Source organism: Tursiops truncatus, chromosome 5, assembly GCF_011762595.2.
Source record: "Tursiops truncatus isolate mTurTru1 chromosome 5, mTurTru1.mat.Y, whole genome shotgun sequence".
NCBI classification, from domain to species: domain Eukaryota; kingdom Metazoa; phylum Chordata; class Mammalia; order Artiodactyla; family Delphinidae; genus Tursiops; species Tursiops truncatus.
In genome coordinates, this window is record NC_047038.1 from 111,987,156 (window position 1) to 112,007,708 (window position 20,553).

At 37.6% G+C, this 20,553-nt stretch overlaps 1 protein-coding gene across 2 annotated transcripts in view; it reads left to right on the top strand.

Annotated features, from left to right (window-relative positions):
- TTC29 (tetratricopeptide repeat domain 29) overlaps positions 1–20,553 on the top strand; it is a 261,762-nt gene that overhangs the window by 134,186 nt on the left and 107,023 nt on the right. For both annotated transcript variants that reach the window (XM_033857319.2, XM_073805519.1), the window contains exon 10: positions 14,470–14,593. In XM_033857319.2, the coding sequence (XP_033713210.1) occupies positions 14,470–14,593 (124 nt within the window). The remainder of the gene's footprint in view (positions 1–14,469; positions 14,594–20,553) is intronic.

Sequence of the window (20,553 nt, forward strand, 5' to 3'; positions counted from 1 at the left end):
ACCATCTCTGGGGTCCAAGCTGATAGCTGCAGCTCACGCCCATCTCTGGAGCTTGCTTAGGCGGTGCTCTGCCTTCTGTGGGCATACAGGGAAGGAATCCTCTCTCCTGTGCACCCCGAAACACTGATCTCTTGCCTCTTCGGCAGGTCCAGACTTTTTACCTGACTCCCTCCCAGCTAGTTGTGATGCACTAGCCCCCTTCAGGCTGTCTTCACACAGCCAACCAACCCCAGTCCACTTCCTGTGGTCTGACCTCCGAAGCCTGAGCCTCAGCTCCCAGCCTCCACCCACCCTGGCTGGTGAGGAGACAAGCGTCTCAGACTGGTGAGTGCTGGTCAGCACCGATCCTCTCTGTGGGAATCTCTCTGCTTTGCCCTCTTCACCCCTGTGCTGCACTCTCCTCCATGGCTCTGAAGCTTGCCCCCACCACTCACACCCTGTCTCTGCCAGTGTAGTGGCTCCCTAGTGTGTGGAAATTTTCCTCCTTCACAGCTGCCTCCCAGAGGTGCAAGTCAGTTCCTATTCTTTTGTCTCTGTTTTTCCTTTTTTCTTTTGCCCTACCCAAGTAAGTGGGGATTTTCTTGCCTTTTGGGAAGTCTGAGGTCTTCTGCCAGTGTTCAGTAGGTGTTCTGTAGGAGTTGTTCCACATGTAGGTGTATTTTTGATGTATTTGTGGGGAGGAAGGTGATCTCCACATCTTACTCCTCCACCATCTTGAAGGTCCCCCTAAGTATTTTATTTTTTGATGTGACTTTAAAAGGGATTTTTTTTTTTACTTTTACTTTCTGATATTTCATTGTTATTGTAAAGAAATGCAACAGATTTCTGTATATTAATCTTGTATCCTGCTACCTTTCTGAATTTGTTTATCAGTTCTAGTAGTTTTTATGTGGAGTCTTTAGGGTTTTCTACATAGAGTAACATGTTATCTGCATATATTGACAATTTTACCTCTTCCCTTCCAATCTGGATACTTTTAATTTCTTTTTCTTGTTTGATTGCTGTGGCTAGGATTTCTAATAGTATGTTGAACAGAAGTGGTGAGAGTGGGCATTCTTGTCTTGTTCCAGATTTTAGCAGTAAGGCTTTCAGCTTTTTATTGTTGAGTATTATGTTGGCTGTGGGTTTGTCATAAATAGCTTTTATTATGTTGAGATATGTTCCCTCTATACCCACTTTGGTAAGACTTTTTATCATGAATGGATGTTGAATTTTATCAACTGCTTTCTGCATCTATTGAGGTGATCATGTGGTTTTTGTCTTTTTTTTTGGTTGATATGGTGTATCACATTGATTGATTTGCATATGTTAAACAATCCTTGTGACCATGGGAGGAGTCCACCTTGATCATGATGTTTGACCTTTTTTATGTGTTGTTGGATTTAGTTTTCTAATATTTTGTTAAGAATCTTTGCATCTTATTCATCAAAGATATGACCTGTAATTTTCTTTTTTGGTAGTGTCTTTATCTGGTTTTGCTATCAGGCTTCATAGAATGACTTTGAGAGTGTCCCCTCCTTCCAATATTTTGGAAGAGGTTGAGAAGAATTGGTATGAGTCCTTTGTATGTTTGGGTAGAATTCCCCAGTGAAGCCATCTGGTCCTGGACTTTTGTTTGCAGGGAGTTTGTTTCATTTTGTTTTACAGATTCTATTTCACTTCTAGTGATCAGTCTGCTCAAAATATCTATTTCTTCTTGATTCAGTTTTGGTGGGCTGTAATGCTTCTAGAAACCTGTTCATTTTTTCTAGGTTGTCAAATTTGTTGGCATATAATTGTTCATAGTATTCTTTTATGTTTTTTTTATTTCTGTGGTATCAGTTGTTATTTCACCTCTTTCATTCTTATTTTGTTTATTTGGGTCCTCTCTGCAGCACTGGAGCACTCTCACTGTGAGAGGAGCCACTGAGTATTCCTCCACAGGAGCTTCCCACCAGGAAGTGTGCTCTGTGGTGTTGCCTGTCATCTGCTGTGTGGGTTCACAAAGTACGCTGTTTTGGACACTGTCCTCAGCAGTGCCTCAACTGTGGAATGCAGGCAGTCAGCCTTGGTGTCCCTCAGGCACTGTGTTCACAAACCCACCAGTGCAGATTTGTAGTCACAGATCCACTGAAGTCACGTACCAGGACCACAGCAGTCACGCACCTGGACATGCCATGGGACCTGTGGAAGCAGCCTAGACCCTTGCCCTGTCTCCATGTGTGTGCACCCACAAAGCCCACATCTTCTAACTCTGGATCTGCCCCAGACATGGGAGCACATGTAATCTACTTGGGTGACCCACAGGCACTGAGTTTATAAAGCCAGTGGTGGCAGCAGTGGCATAAATCCATAGATCACACAACCACAAGGAGAGGACTCAGATTTCAGCCCTGCTTCCATAGTGGCATGGCCCATGGGGATCGGCTCTGATTTCAGCCCAGCCTCCATGTGTGGGCAACCTGCTTGCATGCTCCCAGAGCTCATAGAGGTGGAGCCAGACCAGCTGTGAGCCCTCCAAGAATGAGGCTACTATAGTGTGGGCTCTGCCCCTCCCTTCATGTACCTGTTAACAGTGGTATTTCACTTTTATGGAGGGCCCAGGCTCCTTCTGCATACACCCCCCCAGTTGCAGCCTGTCCCACACTCTGTCCCCTTCAGGCTGTCTATGTGAAGCCAACCCCAGTCCTCTCCCTGGGTCTGTCTTCTGAAGCCTGAGTTTCAGCACCCAGCCCCTGTGCACACCAGCAAATGTACATATTGGGCTGGGGAGTGCAGTGAGGTGACACGGACTATCTGTGTAGGTCTCTCTGTTCTGCCTGCTGCAAGCTGGTTGCTGCACTCTTCTCTGAACCTCTGAAGTTCCCTTCCTGTCCCAGCTGATCTTCTCACCCATGAAGGAGGCTTCCCAGGGTGAGGGAACCTTCCCTCTTTCACAACTCTCTCCCAGGGTCACAGGTCCTGTCACAATTCCTATTTTTCTCTTTTTTTTCTTTCATCCTACATGGTTACATGGTGATCTTTCTTTCAATTTTGACTGTCTGAGATCTTGTGCCAGCATTTAGTAGGTATTCTGTCAGAATTTTTCCACATGTAGAAGTATTTTTGGTGTATTTGTGGGAGGAGGTGAGCTCCAGGTCCTTCTATTCCACCATGTTGATTGGAGCCCTTCGGATCCAGCTATGTTTGATATATCATGAAGTAGGGTATGTTTCTGGTAGGACTGGGGACGATTATATTCCAACACTCTCAACAATCTAGCAACCTGCCTTGGGGCAAACATATAATGGGCAAGAAAATGTATCCCCATCTCACTTTTATACCAAATGAAGTGAATTCCACTTGTAAGAATTCCCATCTACTAAAATACCAATGAAGTCATCAATGATTTGTATGGTAGGCATGGGTTCTTAATTGTATAATGTTATGTAATGCACAAAAGAGTACAGGAAAATCTTCCTCTGAGGTCATAAGGAAATAGTGTCCCAAGGCCACCGCAGGATTTCCAATCCAAATCTGCCATTTTGCTGCACTGTTGCTGTATTTGGAGGAGCACTCAGGGGAGTGTAAACCTCAGCATACTCTTTCACCATTTGTGCACGATAACTCAGAAACATATGTTTCAAAAACAAAAATTCTATATACATGTAGGCAACAGCACCCTAGATATCTGATAAGCCTTATTAACTTGAGTCCACTAATTACTAGAAGTATTTTGATATACATTTTGTGGTCATTTTTAGAATATTTCACTTCAAGGGCTTGGTGTTCTTTGACACATGCACACACACACAAATGCACAAATGCATGCACACACACATATATCCCTTTCGTCATCCTAAACTGTCCCCAGATTAGCAGTAACATGCAAGAAATGGAGCACAACCAAAATAGAGGAAATTATTGTTGTGGTGACTGAAAAATAAATCAAGCTGCATATGAAGCTTAGCATCACCTCTAAATCTCTCTCTCTTACCCTGTGCAATTGCACAAGTTTCACTAATGGGAGCCTATCTCTATAAACATATTTTATCTCTTTAAAGGAAATGGAAGAGGATAGCCATGTCTAGGATAAGTGTGTGTTTAAGGCCATCAGCAGAGCATGCATGAAAGGTGAATAAGCTGTAATGCTGGAAGCTTCTAAAATGGTTATAAGAATTTATACTAAGCCTTCAATTGAAAAACATGCCACATTCCCTCAAGACTCAGGACTTGGTAATACAGTTGCCCATTTGGTAAGGCTAGGCTCAGCCCTGGCATTAGGGTTATTGATGAAGGTTTCAATAGTGAGCAGGGTTTTTTATTTTTGCTATTGGTCTGAATTATATTAATTGCACAAGGGTTTAAGTAGCATAACAGAAAAATAAGGATTTACAATGTCTTTTCCCCTCCTACTTGGAATACTGGTGAAAAAAAAAGTTGGTATTCTAAAATGAGAAAAATTGCCTATGACACAGCTATAAAAGCCAGAATTATGGTCCATAAAACAAAGAGATAGTGAGTTGAGAAATTACCAACTAAATATTATTATTACATAGATAAACAATTTGAGTAAATACAGAGGGAAAAATCCTTATTTTCCTTATGGCATTTTTTTTTTTTGCCTCATTTACTGAAATGCTGCAACTCTCCAAATAATCAGGATGACTTTTAAAAAGAATCTAGGGGGAAAATCACAAAAATGAGAGTCATTCAAGACATACTGGTCACAACTAGCCCATCTCTGGGTTTATTCCTTACCAACTGTTAAATTTTCTTGCAAACTCGGGTTAAATTATTTCCTAGAAAATTTTCCACAGTGGAGATCTTTAAATCAATCAGTACAAAGTTTCAAGTGTGAAAATTACCCTTTCTGTTATAGCTGAAAATTAATTTCTTCTTGCTTGAGAGAAATGACATGCCCTAGTAATTTTCATATATTCTTTAAAATGGAACATCCAGGCTTTGATGTGAAATTTCCTAAAACTGACCCCCCAAAATACATCAAAACATTTCTATTAATTCATGAAATTAAGAATAGCTTTTCACATTTTCTCCTGTCACTGATTCCATTTGCCTTATTACTTTCATCCGTGGCCCACAAACTTGGTGGCACAATCAACAAACCCCTCAGTGGCTGTTTCATCTCTGCTCTATTTGATTTCTTCTCTCTGAGTAAATGATTAAGTTTTCATGCATTGGTTCAACCAAAATCTATGTTCACTCAACCACATCCTTTATTGATTACTTCTACTGCAAACAGTAGGCCAAGTGTGATATACATAATTGGACAGTTGTCAGGGGATGTGGGTGTTAACAGTCCTGTTTTCCCAGTTGGAAACTGGAATCACCTTGATACACAAATATTCTGCACTGTTTCATTCTCATTCTTTGGACCGAGGAGTCCTGTTCCTCAGAATATATGTTTTTAACTCTCTAAGGTCTGGTTGAATGAATTTAATGATTATACCATATAATATGCTGTTCAAGTTGCACCTGTGCACTGCATATAGAAAACTGGAATTAATATTCGTCTAACATTTTAACCTTGTCCTTTAACTTATACAAATAATCTGTAGCTTTTCTGTAAGAAAATATTTGATTCCTCCCCTTCCAAAGAACGACTGGTTTCTAAATCTATTGCTAACTTTTAAATTTGGAAATCCTTTAAGCAGCATATAATGTTTATATTTCAGATGCTATATTAACAACTTTCCTGGCTACAGCACTGTACATTCACTGAGTGGGGCATATAAGTTATAATAGGAAGCCTTTTTCTCTAGCATTATTTGTTAGAACAAGTTCCAGATAATTCTGGATGTTTTGGAGATCTGTTGCTCCTTTGTGAGAAAACAACTTGACTCACCCAGCGATAGTTATTTATTTATTTATGCTGTTGCGTTTCTTGTTCACTGAACTCGTTTTTTTGTTTGTGTATGTTGTGATTTAACAATCCTCAGCCAGCCAAACCTAATCCAAAATGTTCTTCCATCAAAAATAGATCAGCTTTTATAACACATATATATGGAATCTAAAAAAAATCCAACATGGTTCCGATGAACCTAGGGGCAGGACAGGAATAAAGACGCAGATGTAGAGAATGGACTTGAGGACATGGGGAGAGGGAAGGGTAAGCTGGGACGAAGTGAGAGTGACATCGACATATATACACTACCAAAGGCAAAATAGATAGCTAGTGGGATGCAGCTGCATCGCACAGGGAGATCAGCTCGGTGCTTTGTGACGACCTAGAGGGGTGGGATAGGGAGGGTGGGAGGGAGACACAAGAGGCAGGGGATATGGGGCTATATGGATACATATAGCTGATTCACTTTGTTATACAGCAGAAACTAACACAACATTGTAAAACAATTATACTCCAATAAAGATGTTAAAAAAAAATTTAAATAAGATGTTAAAAAAAATAGATCAGCTTTTAGAAACATGAACATAAATAAGCTTCAGTGAATCCATTTTTACTGAATAAAAATAGTAATCTTCCCCTACAGTTTTAAAATGCTATGCAAAGTCTCTACTTTTTTCTTATTTCATCAATTTTTTCTTGAATATTACAGTACAAGAAAGATCTTTGAGAGTTAACACTAATAGGATAAATTTAGTCCTAGAAATCCGCAAGTTTGCTTAAAATTCTAAGTAAAATAACTATTTTATTTACTAATTTTTTATACTCTCGAGCTCTCTCAATACCATTTTAGTTCCACAAAATAAATTTTAAATTAATGAGTGCACCTCTCATGATATTTTACTCCATGTCTGCATTTGAAATATTCCTCAAACAATTCATAATTTTTCTGGAGAATTGAACTGTGCCGAAGTGTGGAAGAAGATTATTCATAATGTTGTTAGGAAAAGGTGAGAACGGAATCATAAAAAGCAGTATTCGGGCTTCCCTGGTGGCGCAGTGGTTGAGAGTCCGCCTGCCGATGCAGGGGACACGGGTTCGTGCCCCGGTCCGGGATGATCCCACATGCCGTGGAGCGGCTGGGCCCGTGAGCCATGGCCGCTGAGCCTGCGTGTCCGGAGCCTGTGCTCCGCAACGGGAGAGGCCACAGCAGTGAGAGGCCCGCGTACCACAAAAAACAAAACAAAACAAAACAAAACAAAAAAACACGCAAGCAGTATTCACAACTTTGGGAATATAAAATTCCATTCCATTTCTGATATGTGGAGCATTCTTTTACCAATAAGAAAGGAAAAAAGAATGCATTGACAGTACCTGATACTCAAGTAAACAAAAAGTGTTAGTTCTTTGACTGTGCCCCCTAGAAAATAGACATCAAGGCTTTATGTGCCTGTCTTGCAGAATGTGTGTTTAATTCGTTGCATAATGGAAGACTTTCAAACAGTAATGCTTAGCTAAATTGACTTTTCTATCAGCTGGTGGCAGATAATACCAAGTAGAGAGCTATGGATATGATAGCTTTTTATTTCACTGAGAGGTAATAGTAATAACTAGCTGTCATTTATTGAATTGTTACTATGTGCCAGGTTTTACATATATGTAGTTTTTCATTTCACAGTAACTTATGGCCATTTTTAAAATGAGGAAACAAACAAAACAAAAATGAGGAAACAAGCTGAGAAAGAGTGCAGATGTCATCAAACTTATTCGTCTAAGAGGCCAAACTGGGATTCAAGCTTAGATCTTTCTAATATCCACCATAGCACACATAGTGATTTTAAAGCAATTTAATTTATTTTCACAAACATACCACAGCTTATCTATGAAAATAAATGTTGTTCTCATCAAATCTTGGGAGGTTATGCAACGTTATACCTCTAATCCTGCCACTACCTGCTTAAAATCAAACTCTTTTGAAATACTTTCTGAGCTGTCGCATATCCTTTTGAATAGCTCCTATATCCACACATCACTGATTGAGAGGTGGGCTTGATCTTTGAAAACAGCCAGAAGGATCTAGAGACACGTTTAGAAAACACAGAAAATAATCTCTCTGGGTAAACCCATTTTCAGAACAAAATACATTAAATTACTTGTGAATACTTTATACCGCTACACTATAAAAAGGTTTCCTGATGATTGATTCCCAGAATGCCATCATTCTCATCATTAGATGACATCACTTGGAGGGAACTGTCTTCCTTTGCATGCCTTGTATGTCTGGACAATTGGAAATATGGATGTGAAGTACAGGGGGAAATCAGGGCTAGAAATATAGATGTGCCAGGCATGTGCATATAGGAATTAGAACATACCGTAGCATTATATGAAATTGCCCATAGAAGCATTTAATGGAGGGGAGAGAAAGGCCTTGGACAGAACCCTGCAAACAGCCAACTTTGGGTAAACAGAGACCTCAGTGTCAGTAAGATACTGAGAAAATGAGAGATATAGGAAAAATGAGAGAATAAGAGACTGGCTGGGAGCGCTAGGCACTAGACAGGGAGAAGCATTTGGAGAAAGATGGATGGTTAACAGCAATGACCCCCAACCTGTGCTGAAGGCCTGGGTAAGGGTGGAAGAGGAAGAAAGATGGAGTGGAGCAAAGAGCCTGTGACTCTGTAAGCACACTAAACCTTTTATGCAGTTCAAAGATATCTCCCACAATGCATATTACAATTTTTCAAATTTCTATTGATGCTTTGAGATCCCCATTGTATTCACTAGATTTGACCCCATATCCTTTTGGCTCCCTTTTAAGACCAAATTTACCCCACAAACACTAGACCTGCTCTTGCAAAGATATTCAAATGAATGTGCTCCAGGTTTCAAAGCACTACAGACAGTTCATAGTACTTATCACAGTTAATCCCGCATATGAATGTATAAATTAATCTCTCCAAACAGTGAAACTGTTTAGTGGCAGGAACCATATTCCCCAGTCATGAGAACATTCTAGGGTGTTTGATAGTCTCTCAAAGATGTTCCGGAAATAAAAAGATGTTCTTTTTTTTTTTTTTTTTTTTTTTGCGGTACGTGGGCCTCTCACTGCTGTGGCCTCTCCCGCTGCAGAGCACAGGCTCCAGACGCGCAGGCTCAATGGCCATGGCCCACGGGCCCAGCCGCTCCACGGCATGTGGGACCCTCCCGGACTGGGGCACGAACCCGTGTCCCCTGCATCGGCAGGCGGACTCCCAACCACTGCGCCACCAGGGAAGCCCTAAAAAGATGTTCGTGATGTAACTGAAATATCCAGGATACAGGAGTTTACAGTCATGGTCTCCAAATATCCAATGACAGGTTCTCCAATGACTTACCTGGAAGCTTAACTTTTTTGTGTACTACATAAGTGTTTCCCTTCTCAAATTTTCGACTGTTTCTTTATTCAGAAATATATGAAGGCCTAATACATGCCAAGCACTCTGCTAGAACCTGTATGTCTTTCTAAGCATTTTGCCACTTGTATAGGTGATTTTAGTGATACCTGAGATTTCACCACTGAGGGACACTTGCAAGGACAAACTACCATTCAGCTTTTATAAACTTTTTTTTTTCATCTTAATGACAGCACTGTTATTTTGTTGTAATTCCTTCCAGTATTTTTCCCCAGCATTTATTATTTATTAGATATTTGCAAACATATTTAGTAAAATTTGAGTCATGGTTTTTAACTGAACATATCTTAAGATTTTTATTTGCAGGTGGATGAATTTCTTCAGAAAAAAATATTTTAGGCCACTAACCACTGCGTTGTTAGAATCAATTTACATAACCATTCTTTGACACCTATTTTGATTCCACTTGTTTGCAGACTAATGCAGTGGTGAATATCATTCCCCTTCTATTTAAAACAACATCCATTAGGACAGATTTCCACATGTCTGATCGCACAGCCCAATGATACAAAAATTTATAATAGCTCCTCAGGTGTGGATACTCAGCTCCTGATACTTTCCAATTCATTATTATTATTTTTTATTATTATTATTCCCATTTGCTGGTTTACCAGATGCTTCCAGAGATATACAAGAATGCCAATTTCATTACACTGTTGCCAGCACTAGGTATTTCCACTAAATACATTTTAATGTTAGTTTAATAGGCAAAAGGCACCTGCTGCCTGTTTTCACTTCCATTCCTTTGTGGAACAGTCAGGTGGAACATTCCAGTCCCCTGGAGAGGGCAGAAGCATCACATCTCCAAGGAGACCGCCCCCATGGCCTCTGCTCTCCTCCCCAGCTCCTGCAGGAAGCTGCCCCTGGCCTCTCGCCGTTGGAACAGGCTTCCTGTCCGTGAATCAGTCCCAGCGTCACGCATGTGCCTTTGTCACGGCACGTTTGTTCCACGGTCCGCTTCGTCACAAGGCTGCCTATGCCCTTTCTCTGTCCTTGCCAGAGACCCAGCTCTGGGGATAGAAACTTTTTAAAGGTTTTATCCTTTTAAATAACCATACAATTCACCCCTCTTTTTTTGACATTTAAAGACTAATTTTATTAAGTGCTTAGTATAGATCAAAGACTGTGGACTAATGATATGCAGTTTTTCCTCAGAGCTGCTGTGTTTATTTCCATACAGGTTATAGAATAATAGCACTTAGACAAAATATTTCATTTCAGTCAGTGTTTCACGGCAGTTTGACATTTTTTCCAAGTTAAATATGAGTTCTAATCTTAGATAATTCTTCCTTGGTTATAAGCATAATTTTCCAACTCATTTTATTTGATTTCGTAAAACAGCCAAACAAATTTAATTTTCCCAATAGTGATGCTAACATATGCATCCCATTCATGGGATTATTTTATGAAAATTCTAAATGTATGAAAATGTTTTTGCATGAACTTATTTATTCCGTATACTGACCATTTCTGGTGTGACAAATCTCAAGTTCTTACCACTAAAAACCAAATATTACCTTTTATCTTACTTCTTAGTGCTTTTCCAACTATTTATTGCATATGGTAATGCTCATTGATTATTGATTATAGATATTCTTGGAAAAAATGATTCTGTGGTGAGTTCTAGTTGCTCAGAGATTTGGGTGAATGTTAACTTTTCCTATTTTAACTGCAACCAGGAAAATGAGGGCCATTTCACAAATAAGTGTGTAAGGTTAGAACTGTTAATATTTTGATGCCCAGCATACAAACAGAACAGTGTTGAATATTTGATTGCTTTATGGCTATACACATATGACATAAACACAAACAAAAAATTAGGTAAGTTAATTTTTGCATAAAATTAAATTGAGTCAGTACAGATAGAAATTTATTAGAACTATAAAGTAATTAGACCAGTTTTAGAGTTGTTCAATCTCATATGTCCTAGTCATATCATGTATACATGTGAATTTTAAACTTCCTAGCAAATTTTAATCAGAAATTTACTAACCAATGAACTAACCTAATCCATTATACTGAACGAGTAGCTTTATTTTCACATTCACCGAATCTAACTTTTTTTTATTGGACTACACACCCTACATACCCAAGGAAGAAAAATATTCTAACTAAACTGTGACATAATATTTTCCTATTGCTTAGAATTTTGATCTTATACTTAATAAAAGAGCTATTTTAGACTCACACATAGGTATTTTTTACAACTCTTGAGAATTCATGTAAAAAGAAAATATAGACAAAGTAAGTTTATTATACTCCTCAAACATCTTTCCATTCAAAGTCCAATTTTTCTGAATCACTTTTAAACTCAGAATTGACACTATCTTTTTTTCCTCATCCATATTATCTTTTGTGTCATCAAGAACATTGGTGCTATGTAGCCTTTCTTAAAATAGTGCCCCAGTACCCCCTCCAGTATTTCTTCCAAGTCATGGACACTCAGTCTGCCAATCTTGAAGCCAGTACTTTCTTATCTTCCAGAATTTCAGTGAAAGGTTTTTAGAAAACAACCAGTCCTCATATTTCTCTCTGAAATTATCCTTTAATAGTTGTTGACAGAAAGATCAAGGCATTGCGATTGCAAGTCATAACCAGAAACATGGACAAATCCAGCAACAGCTATGACTTGACTGCTCTCTGTCTGACAGAGATATAAGATGCCACCTGTTCTAAGGGATCCTGATTTCAGAAATGTTAAAATATGGGAAAGTAGGTGTTTTAGAATCAGTGAAGTATGTATTAGAGTTGCTAAATTTTTCTATAGTTGCAATAATTTAAAAATTTGTAGCAAACTTCTCCATATGCCATATTTGACACCATCCTATCTGGAGCTCCTATGAGTAAATCCTTGCCCTATAAGCATAAAGAAATGCCCATGCAAGAATCAGCTTAATTGTAAAACAACCCCTTCCTTTCAGAATTTCATCTTGTGATTTATTAAGGGTCGTGGCACAGATGCTCACTGGGAACTGCTGACCTATGAAAGCAAAGAGAGGGAGGTAGTTCTAGGGATTCAGACATGTTCAGGAGTAAGAGTTTTCCCTTTATTATGCTCCATTGAAGAACACAATTACAGGGGTTTTTGTTATTTTAAAATCTCTAAATTCTGGATTTTGTCACTTTAATAAAACAATTTCAAAAGTTCTGACATGATTTAATAGTGGAATTGCATATCATCTTAGATTCACCATTCTTTTTTAGGGATTGACCAAAAAAAAAAAAAAAAAAAAGCCAGACATTCAACAGATATTGAATTTCTTCAGCATGCTTAATTTGGAGCCATTATTTTGAAATCGCTTCTTGCTTTGTCCATAACGTTTTAATTCTTTGTGGCTCAGAATCAGCAGTCCTTGAATCAGCAGTCAAATGTCCCTTGAGCAGGACTTTGGCTTCAACTACCTCTGCAAAAGGCAGTCACAGCTTATGATACCTTGGATGGAGCTGTTTTCAAAAATTACTGTTTGTCTCTTTGGTTGCTCAAGGATTTTTCACCTTGGTTCTTAATCTTGTAGGCCCCCAAGTGTTCTTCACATAGGACCTCACTACAACTGGCTCCTAGAAAAAAAGAGCCCGTCTCTTTAGACTGGCTTTCAAATAATTAGCTCCTTTAGAGAAATTTTTAGACTCTTTCCACTTCTTATTTTACTGTTTAGCTCTTACTCATATGAAACTAAGATTTGTGTATCTTTGGGGTAGCATTCAGATCATGAGGAACTAATGAGTATTTCGGACTCAGATTTGTAAAATGAGAGCAAAATTCAAATAATAGAAGTTTCTGAATATAATTCATTGAAATCTTTAAAATGGTGTGCCTCTCTTATTTTTTTTGGCCGATACTCCCCACGTATTATTTATTTGTTTGTTCAATATTCTAGATACAAGTACTTTATTATTTTTTCTTCCAGTTTTATTGAGATGTTATTAACATACAGCACTAATTTTACAGTATAATCATGTACAGTATAATGATCTGACTGACCTCTCTATTCTTTATGAAAGAAAAAAAAATAGCCAAACTTGTTTTAGTCATTCTGGGTTATTTGAGCTGTGCTAACAGGCGCCAAAATCTCAGTGACGTATGACAATAAAATCTTATCTCTTGTTTATGTAAATTCTTGCCGCTTGCCAGATTCTTGTGCGAGGAGCCAGGCTCCTTCCATCTTCAGGCTTTATCTTTCCTTCCTTGAATCCTGGTTAGGAGATTTCAGAATCCTCTGTTTTCATCATATTTGTTCTAATACCTCCAGAAGGTATTATATGAATCGCATATGACTCCCCTCAAAGAACTGGTTTCATTTGCAAAGGAATGTGGAAATTTTCAACCTTTTTAGAGGTTCTATTTTTTCAAAAAAAAATAACAGCTTTACTGAGATATAATCCATATACCATACATTTCTCCTTTTAAAGTCTACAATTCAGTAGTTCTTAGTATGTTCACAGAGTTGTGCAGCCATCGCCACTATTTAATTTCAGATAATTTTCTTCACTTCAAAAAGAAACCCACACCCATTAGCAGCCACTCCCAAATTCCCCACGCACACCCCCATGGCCTCTAGTAACTACTAACCTACTTCCTGTTTCTATAGATTCGCCTGTTCTGGACATTTCATGTAGATGGAATCATACAATATGTGGGTTTTTTTGTGTAACTGGCGTCTTTCACTTCACATATTTTCAAGGTTTATCCATGTCGTAGTATGTATCACTACTGCATTCCTTTTTGTGGCTGAATAATGTTCCACTGTACGAATACGGCACATTTTGCTTCCCAGTCAATTGATAGACATTTGGGTTGTTTCCACTTCTTAGCTATTATTATAGCATTGATATGAACATTCATGTCCAAGTGTTTGTGTTTTCATTTCTCTTGGGTATATACATAGGAGTGGAATTCTTGGGTCATATGGTAACTGTATATTATACTTTTTGAAGAACTGACAAGTTGTTTTTCCAAGCAGCTGCACTATTTTACAATCCTACCAGCAATGCATAAGAGTTTAAAGGCTTAAGTTCTAACTCACTGTATACTCTGTCAAAGACGAGGCACATATTTTTAAAATATACACTTTACATTTCATTATCCTGATAACTGTCTTACACTTTCTAAAGCAAAGACACAAAACAATCTTCTCTTTACTGTGATATTAAATGAGATGACACTCCAGTAGTTTCTTATTTTATTTTTTCTAGCCAAGGACAGATGGCAGAAGCAGTGAAATACTTGAAAAAAGTTGTGAAAATTGCAAGAAAAAATTTTCAAAGCCTAGATTTTGTGAGAGCAAGTACAATGCTTGGAGACATCTACAACGAAAAAGTGAGTATAATGTGTTTCTTGCTTATACGGGAGAAATTTGCAGAATTTTAAACTTCTGTTTTTATTTGATCCTCACCTTCACATAGCATGTTGTACAGAATGGCCCCAGGACTGCAGGACTTAGTCAATGCACAAGGCAGTGACTGGGAAGAGAAATGCCTCTTATTTCTTCCTCTTCCAGGACCTGATCGCCACCTTAGCCCAGTCACCACAATCTGCTAACACTGATTCCTATCTTCACATCCAAGTCAGAGTCAAGTGATTTGGGATTTGAAGAGCAATTAAAATATGTCAATTCAAAGAAACTTCGTTATAACAGTTGGTTCTTATCTGCTGGCACTAACATTCACCTCTCTTGCTACAAATTCTTGTTTTATTAATCCAGCTGCGATGCCTCCATTAAGTCCCTCAAGTGAAGAACAGACAATCCCAAGAGTAATTCTGAAGGAAATATGGAAATCTAGCAACACGTTGGCTATGTGAAAGAAAAGGGAAAGAAGAGGAAAAAGACTAAAATAAAAGTATCTCATTCAGGGGCTATTACTCGTGAAATGCATTCATCATAATGGACTTCTGGTTTATTTTCTCCTGACTTTATCTTTTATTATGCAGATTCTCCTTTAGAAGCAGTATGAAAAAGGCTTGTTTCTCCAGTTATAATTGCAGTTTTGATCACGAGTAGGATCTATCATTTTTGAGGGTAGTGACATTCTCATGCTGTGTTGATACACCTTGTCTGAATCTTTTTGAGAGACTGTGTATATAGTAATGAAAAGTACTAACTCTGAGACCATACTGGAGTAAAAGCCCAGTTTCTTCCCTAATAAGATCTGTGACCTGAGACAAGCTACTTACCTTCTAAGCACTTCAATTTTCTCACCTCATAGGGTTGCTGTGAATGTTGACTTAATATATGGAAGGCACTTAGAACAGTACTTGGCAGGGGAAGCAAGTTCCATCTATATAAAGCGGTACAGCCATTCTTAATCTCCATATCCTTATGTGATACCACACAATTCCCCTTTTCCCGAGGCTCAGAGGGTTTGAGTAACCTACACCAGGTCTCCAAGCTTCCAGGCGGCAGTGGTATTCAAACCCATACCCAGAACCACTATAATCCTTTATTTGCCATATAATTGATTTTGATTATTTCAGAATTATTTAGGCTTTTTTTAATTTTTATTTTATTTTTTTATACAGCAGATTCTTATTAGTCATCAATTTTATACACATCAGTGTATACATGTCAATCCCAATTGCCCAATTCAGCACCCCACCATCCCCAGACCCCCACGGCTTTCCCCTCTTGGTGTTCATATGTTTGTTCTCTACATCTGTGTCTTAGCTTCTGCCCTGCAAACCGGTTCATCTGTACCATTTTCTAGGTTCCACATACATGCGTTAATATATGATATTTGTTGTTCTCTTTCTGACTTACTTCACTCTGTCTCTAGATCCATCTATGTCTCAACAAATGACTCAGTTTTGTTCCTTTTTATGGCTGAGTAATATTCCATTTTATATATGTACCACATCTTCTTTATCCATTTGTCTGTCGATGGGCACTTAGGTTGCTTCCATGACCTGGCTATTGTAAATAGTGCTGCAATGAACATTGGAGTGCATGTGTCTTTTTGAATTATGGTTTTCTCTAGGTATATGCCTAGTAGTGGGATTGCTGGATCATATGGTAATTCTATTTTTAGTTTTTTAAGGAACCTCCATACTGTTCTCCATAGTGGCTGTATCAATTTACATTCCCACCAACAGAGCAAGAGGGTTCCCTTTTCTCCACACCCGCTCCAGCATTTGTTGTTTGTAGATTTTCTGATGATGCCCGTTCTAACTGGTGTGAGGTGATACCTCATTGTAGTTTTGATTTGCATTCCTCTAATAATTAGTGATGTTGAGCAGCTTTTCATGTGCTTCTTGGCCATCTGTATGTCTTCTTTGAAGAAATGTCTATTTAGGTCTTCTGCCCATTTTTGGATTGGGTTGTTTGTTTCTTTAATATTGAGCTGCATGAGCTGTTTATATATTTTAGAGATTAATCCTTTGTCCATTGATTTGTTTGCAAATATTTTCTCCCATTCTGAGGGTTGCCTTTTTGTCTTGTTTATGGTTTCCTCTGCTATGAAAAAGCTTTGAAGTTTCATTAGGTCCCATTTGTTTATTTTTGTTTTTATTTCCATTACTCTAGCAGGTGGATCAAAAAAGATCTTGCTGTGATTTATGTCAAAGAATGTTCTTCCTATGTTTTCCTCTAAGAGTTTTATAGAGTCTGGTCTTACATTTAGGTCTCAAATCCATTTTAAGTTTATTTTTGTTTATGGTGTTAGGGAGTGTTCTAATTTCATTCTTTTACATGTAGCTGTCTAGTTTTCCCAGCACCACTTATTGAAGAGATCGTCTTTTCTCTGTTGTATATCCTTGCCTCCTTTGTCATAGATTAGTTGACCATAGGTCCATGGGTTTATCTCTGGGCTTTCTATCTTGTTCCATTGATCTATGTTTCTGTTTTTGTGCCAGTACCATATTGTCTTGATTACTGTAGCTTTGCAGTATAGTCTGAAGTCAGGGAGTCTGATTCCTCCAGCTCTGTTTTTTTCCCTCAAGACTGCTTTGGCTATTCGGGGTCTTTTGTGTCTCCACACATATTTTAAGATTTTTTGTTCTAGTACCATAAAAAGTGCCATTTTTAATTTGATAGGGATTGCATTGTATCTGTAGATTGCTTTGGGTAGTATAGTCATTTTCACAATATTGATTCCTCCAATCCAAGAACAAGGTATATCTCTCCATCTGTTGGTATCATCTTTAATTTCTTTCTTATACTTTTCTGCATACAGGTCTTTTGTCTCCCTAGGTAGGTTTATTCCTAGGTATTTTATACTTTTGGTTGCAATGGTAAATGGGAGTGGTTCCTTAATTTCTCTTTCAGATTTTTCATCATTAGTGTATAGGAATGCAAAAGATTTCTGTGCATTAATTTTGTATCTTGCAACTTTACCAAACTCATTGATTAGCTCTAGAAGTTTTCTGATGGCATCTTTAGGATTCTCTATGTACAGTAGCATGTCATCTGCAAACAGTGACAGTTTTACTTCTTCTTTTCCAGTTTGTATTCCTTTTATTTCTTTTTCTTCTATGTTGAATAATAATGGTGAGAGTGGATATCCTTGTCTTGTTCCTGATCTTAGAGGAAATGCTTTCAGTTTTTCACCATTGAAAATGATGTTTGCTGTGGGTTTGTTGTATATGACCTTTATTATGTTGAGGGAGGTTCCCTCTATGCCAACTTTCTGGAGAGTTTTTATCATAAATCAGTGTTAAATTTTGTCAAAAGCTTTTTCTGCATCTATTGAGATGATCATATGGTTTTTATTCTTCAATTTGTTAATGTGGTGTATCACATTGATTGATTTGCATATATTGAAGAATCTGTGCATCTCTGGGATAAATCCCACCTGATCTTGGTGTATGTTCCTTTTAATGTGTTGTTGGGTTCTGTTTGCTAGTATTTTGTTGAGGATTTTTGCATCTATATTCATCAGTGATATTGGTCTGTAATTTTCTGTTTTTGTACTATCTTTGTCTGGTTTTGGTATCAGGGTGATGGTGGCCTCATAGAATGAGTTATGAGTTTGGGAGTGTTCCTTCCTCTGTAATTTTTTGGAAGGGTTTGAGAAGGATGGGTATTAGCTCTTCTCTAAATGTTTGATAGAATTCACCTGTGAAGCCATCTGGTCCTGGACTTTTGTTTGTTGGAAGAATTTTAATCACAGTTTCAATTTCAGTGCTTGTGATTGGTCTTTTCATATTTTCTATTTCTTCCTGGTTCAGTCTTGGAAGGTTATACCTTTCTAAGAATTTGTCCATTTCTTCCAGTTTGTCCATTTTGTTGGCATAGAGTTGCTTGTAGTAGTCTCTTAGGATGCTTTGTATCTCTGCAGTGTCTGTTGTAACGTCTCCTTTTTCATTTTTAATTTTATTGATTTGAGTCCTCTCCCTCTTTTTCTTGATGTGTCTGGCTAATGGTTTATCAATTTTGTTTATCTTCTTAAAGATCCAGCTTTTAGTTTTATTGATCTTTGCTATTGTTTTCTTCATTTCTATTTCATTTATTTCTGCTCTGATCTGTATGATTTCTTTCCTTCTGCTAACTTTTGGGTTTTTTTGTTCTTCTTTCTGTAGTTCCTCTAGGTGTAAAGTTAGATTGTTTATTTGAGATTTTTATTGTTTCCTGAGGTAGGTTTGTATAGCTATAAACTTCCCTCTTAGAACTGCTTTTGCTGCATCCCATAGGTTTTGGATCGATGCATTTTCATTGCCATTTGTCTCTAGGTATTTTTTGATTTCCTCTTTGATTTCTTCAGTGATCTCTTGGTTATTTAGTAACGTATTGTTTAGCCTCCGTGTGTTTGTGTTTTTTACGTTTTTTTCCCCTGTAATTCATTTCTAATCTCGTAGCATTGTGGTCAGAAAATATGCCTGATATGATTTCAATTTTCTTAAATTTACTGAGGCTTGATTTGTGACCCAAGATGTGATCTATCCTGGAGAATGTTCCATGCTCACTTGAGAAGAAAATGTAATCTGTTGTTTTTGGATGGAATGTCCTATAAATATCAATTAAATCTTTCTGGTGTATTGTGTCATTTAAAGCTTCTGTTTCCTTATTTATTTTCATTTTGGATGATCTGTCCATTGGTGTAAGTGAGGTGTTGAAGTCCCCCACTATTATTGTGTCACTCTCGATTTCCTCTTTTATAGCTGTTAGTAGTTGCCTTATGTATTGAGGTGCTCCTATGTTGGGTGCATATATATTTATAATCATTATATCTTCTTCTTGGATTGATCCCTTGATCATTATGTAGTGTCCTACCTTGTCTCTTATAACATTCTTTATCTTAAAATCGATTTTATCTGATATGAGTATTGCTACTCCAGCTTTCTTTTGATTTCCATTTGCATGGAATATCTTTTTCCATCCCCTCACTTTCAGTCTGTATGTGTCCCTAGGTCTGAAATTGGTCTCTTGTAGACAGCATATGTATGGGTCTTGTTTTTGTATCCATTCAGCAAGCCTGTGTCTTTTGGTTGGAGCATTTAATCCATTCATGTTTAAGGTAATTATCAATATGTATGTTCCTATGACCATTTTCTTAATTGTTTTGGGTTTGTTCTTGTAGGTCCTCTTCTTCAAAAGGGAAGTGCAAAAAGCACAAATTGTTTTACCCTACCACCAAACAATATCCAGAACTCAGTTTTTTAGTATAATGTGGACATCAAGTATTAGCCTGTATTTTCCCAATTACAGAAAGCATAAGGAAGATAAAAACAATAAACATTTCTGAGGGGTAATATTTTTATACTTGCATTTTCTTAATTTTTTTTTACCAAGAGTTTGTATCTTAACAATATGTATTTTAATCTCTGATTAGTAATTCTTGAAGAAGAGTTTAATATCTAAAGCTAGACACATGAGTAATATCCAAAGGCTATGTCAACTACCAAAAGTTATTTTTTTTTACCAGCTTATCCTTATTCTAGTATAAAATTTGTAGGATTCCAAGTATTCATGCTCTCTTCAAATATGCATGCCTTCAGATATACAAGTTGATTCGTATACCTTCATGGTTGCTTACATCTTAATGTAATAAATAGTCACTGATAAATAGTGTAGTATTAAGAACATAATACTATAATAATTTTATGATGTCATAGACTTCAAGAGAAACCTTTATTTGATACTAAACTTGTTAACGTTACATTCAGTTTTTGTGCATTACTGTGATTCTTTGTGGGTATTTTCTCAAGTCAGAAAATCTACTGATGACTTCTCAGGCTCACTCTGAGTTGTTATATCATTACTATAAGAGTATAATTTGAAAATGTATAGCTAAGTGGATTAGAACTAAGCCTGAGAACTAGACTTCTCAGGCTCACTCTGAGTTGTT